This window comes from Contarinia nasturtii, unplaced genomic scaffold (assembly GCF_009176525.2).
Source record: "Contarinia nasturtii isolate CC-2019 unplaced genomic scaffold, AAFC_CNas_1.1 Cnas_scaffold_4155, whole genome shotgun sequence".
NCBI classification, from domain to species: domain Eukaryota; kingdom Metazoa; phylum Arthropoda; class Insecta; order Diptera; family Cecidomyiidae; genus Contarinia; species Contarinia nasturtii.
In genome coordinates, this window is record NW_022201451.1 from 1 (window position 1) to 1,366 (window position 1,366).

Here is a 1,366-nt window from a genome sequence, read left to right on the forward strand (position 1 = left end):
ACTCCGCCTTAAGGCAGAGCTATGCACTAGAGGGTTAAGAAAGAAACAAACGAACAACCACACACTCACACACAAAATAAACAAATATTTACATGAAAAATATAGCCAAAATATCTAATTATTATTTTCAATTTGGATTGGATTTAAATACTTCCAGGAACTTCCAGTGGTGCATTCGATTCCAGGAAATATTAGCAATGGCAGTAAAATTGAAATCGTTGGTCAAATGCTTCGTCCATACATAAATTACTTTAGGATTAGCTTATCTGATTCTAGCAATAGGAATGAGCATGACATAATATTCCATCTGTCCGTACGTTTTGACAAAAATGTCATTGTGCGAAACACCTCGGAAAATGGAATATGGAGTGAAGAGGAACGTTATGGTGGATGTCCAATTCAACGCGGTGACGAATTTAAAATGGTTATTTTGGTTGAACAGGACGTGTTCGAGGTTATATCATTTTTAATATTTATTGGTAGTATTAGTTAAAAATGTCGTTTTTTTTTGTAAGAATACAACATTATGCGTGTCATTACTTTGACAGTGACAATAAGTGTATCTTAAATAGCGTCAAAAAACTATCAAATTCCATCTGTCAAAGTGAACACAAGTTTATACACACAAGTTTTTTATTGCGTTCAAAATGTCGAATTTCGTTCCAACAAAAGAGCATTTGCGGGAAGTTTTAATTTGCTTCTTCCATCTAAAGAAGTATGCAACTGAAGCACATCGTTTACTCACTGAAGCATATCCGGACTATGCTGTAGACATTAGAATGTGTCTGCGTTGGTTTGCACGATTTAAAAGTGGTGATTTTGACACGGAGGACAAAGAATGTCCTGGCCAGCCAAAAAAGTTTGAAGATGAAGAATTGGAGGCATTACTCGATGAATCTTCTGGTCAAACGCAAGAATAACTTGCGAAATCGTTGGGAGTAAGTCAAAAAGCCATTTCCGATCGTCTAAAGGCTCTTGGATTCATTCAAAAGCAAGGAAATTGGGTACCACATGAATTGAAACCAAGAGACGTTGAAAGACGATTGTGCAAGTCCAAAATTCTGCTTGAGTGCCACAAAAAGAAGTCGTTTTTGCATCGACTTGTTACCGGTGATGAAAAATGGATTCATTACGACAACCCGAAGCGCAAGAAATCATATGTGAAGCGCGGAAAACGAGCCAAATCAACGCCAAAGCAAGATATTCATTGTGCCAAGGTAATGCTCTGTATTTGGTGGGATCAGAAGGGTGTCCTCTATTATGAGCAATTAAAACTACCATCACTTACAATGGCAAATAATGTAAAAAACTGCATGATGGCGCCATCTCTATGTGCTCATGAAAATTAGAACAAAAAGTTTGTGTA

General features: G+C 36.9%; 2 protein-coding genes across 2 annotated transcripts in view; both read left to right on the forward strand.

Annotated features, from left to right (window-relative positions):
- Window positions 1-157: 157 nt before the first annotated feature.
- On the forward strand, window positions 158-493 carry LOC116350475 (galectin-9-like; the record flags this gene model as incomplete). The annotated part of the gene is made up of 1 exon (XM_031782271.1): window positions 158-493. A coding segment is annotated over one exon (336 nt), but the record flags the coding sequence as incomplete, so codon positions are not given.
- A 627-nt stretch (window positions 494-1,120) lies between these two features.
- Window positions 1,121-1,366, forward strand: part of LOC116350479 (serine protease easter-like) — a 12,277-nt gene continuing 12,031 nt past the window's right edge. Inside the window, exon 1 of the mRNA XM_031782273.1 lies at window positions 1,121-1,217. Within this exon, the coding sequence (XP_031638133.1) occupies window positions 1,121-1,217 (97 nt within the window). The remainder of the gene's footprint in view (window positions 1,218-1,366) is intronic.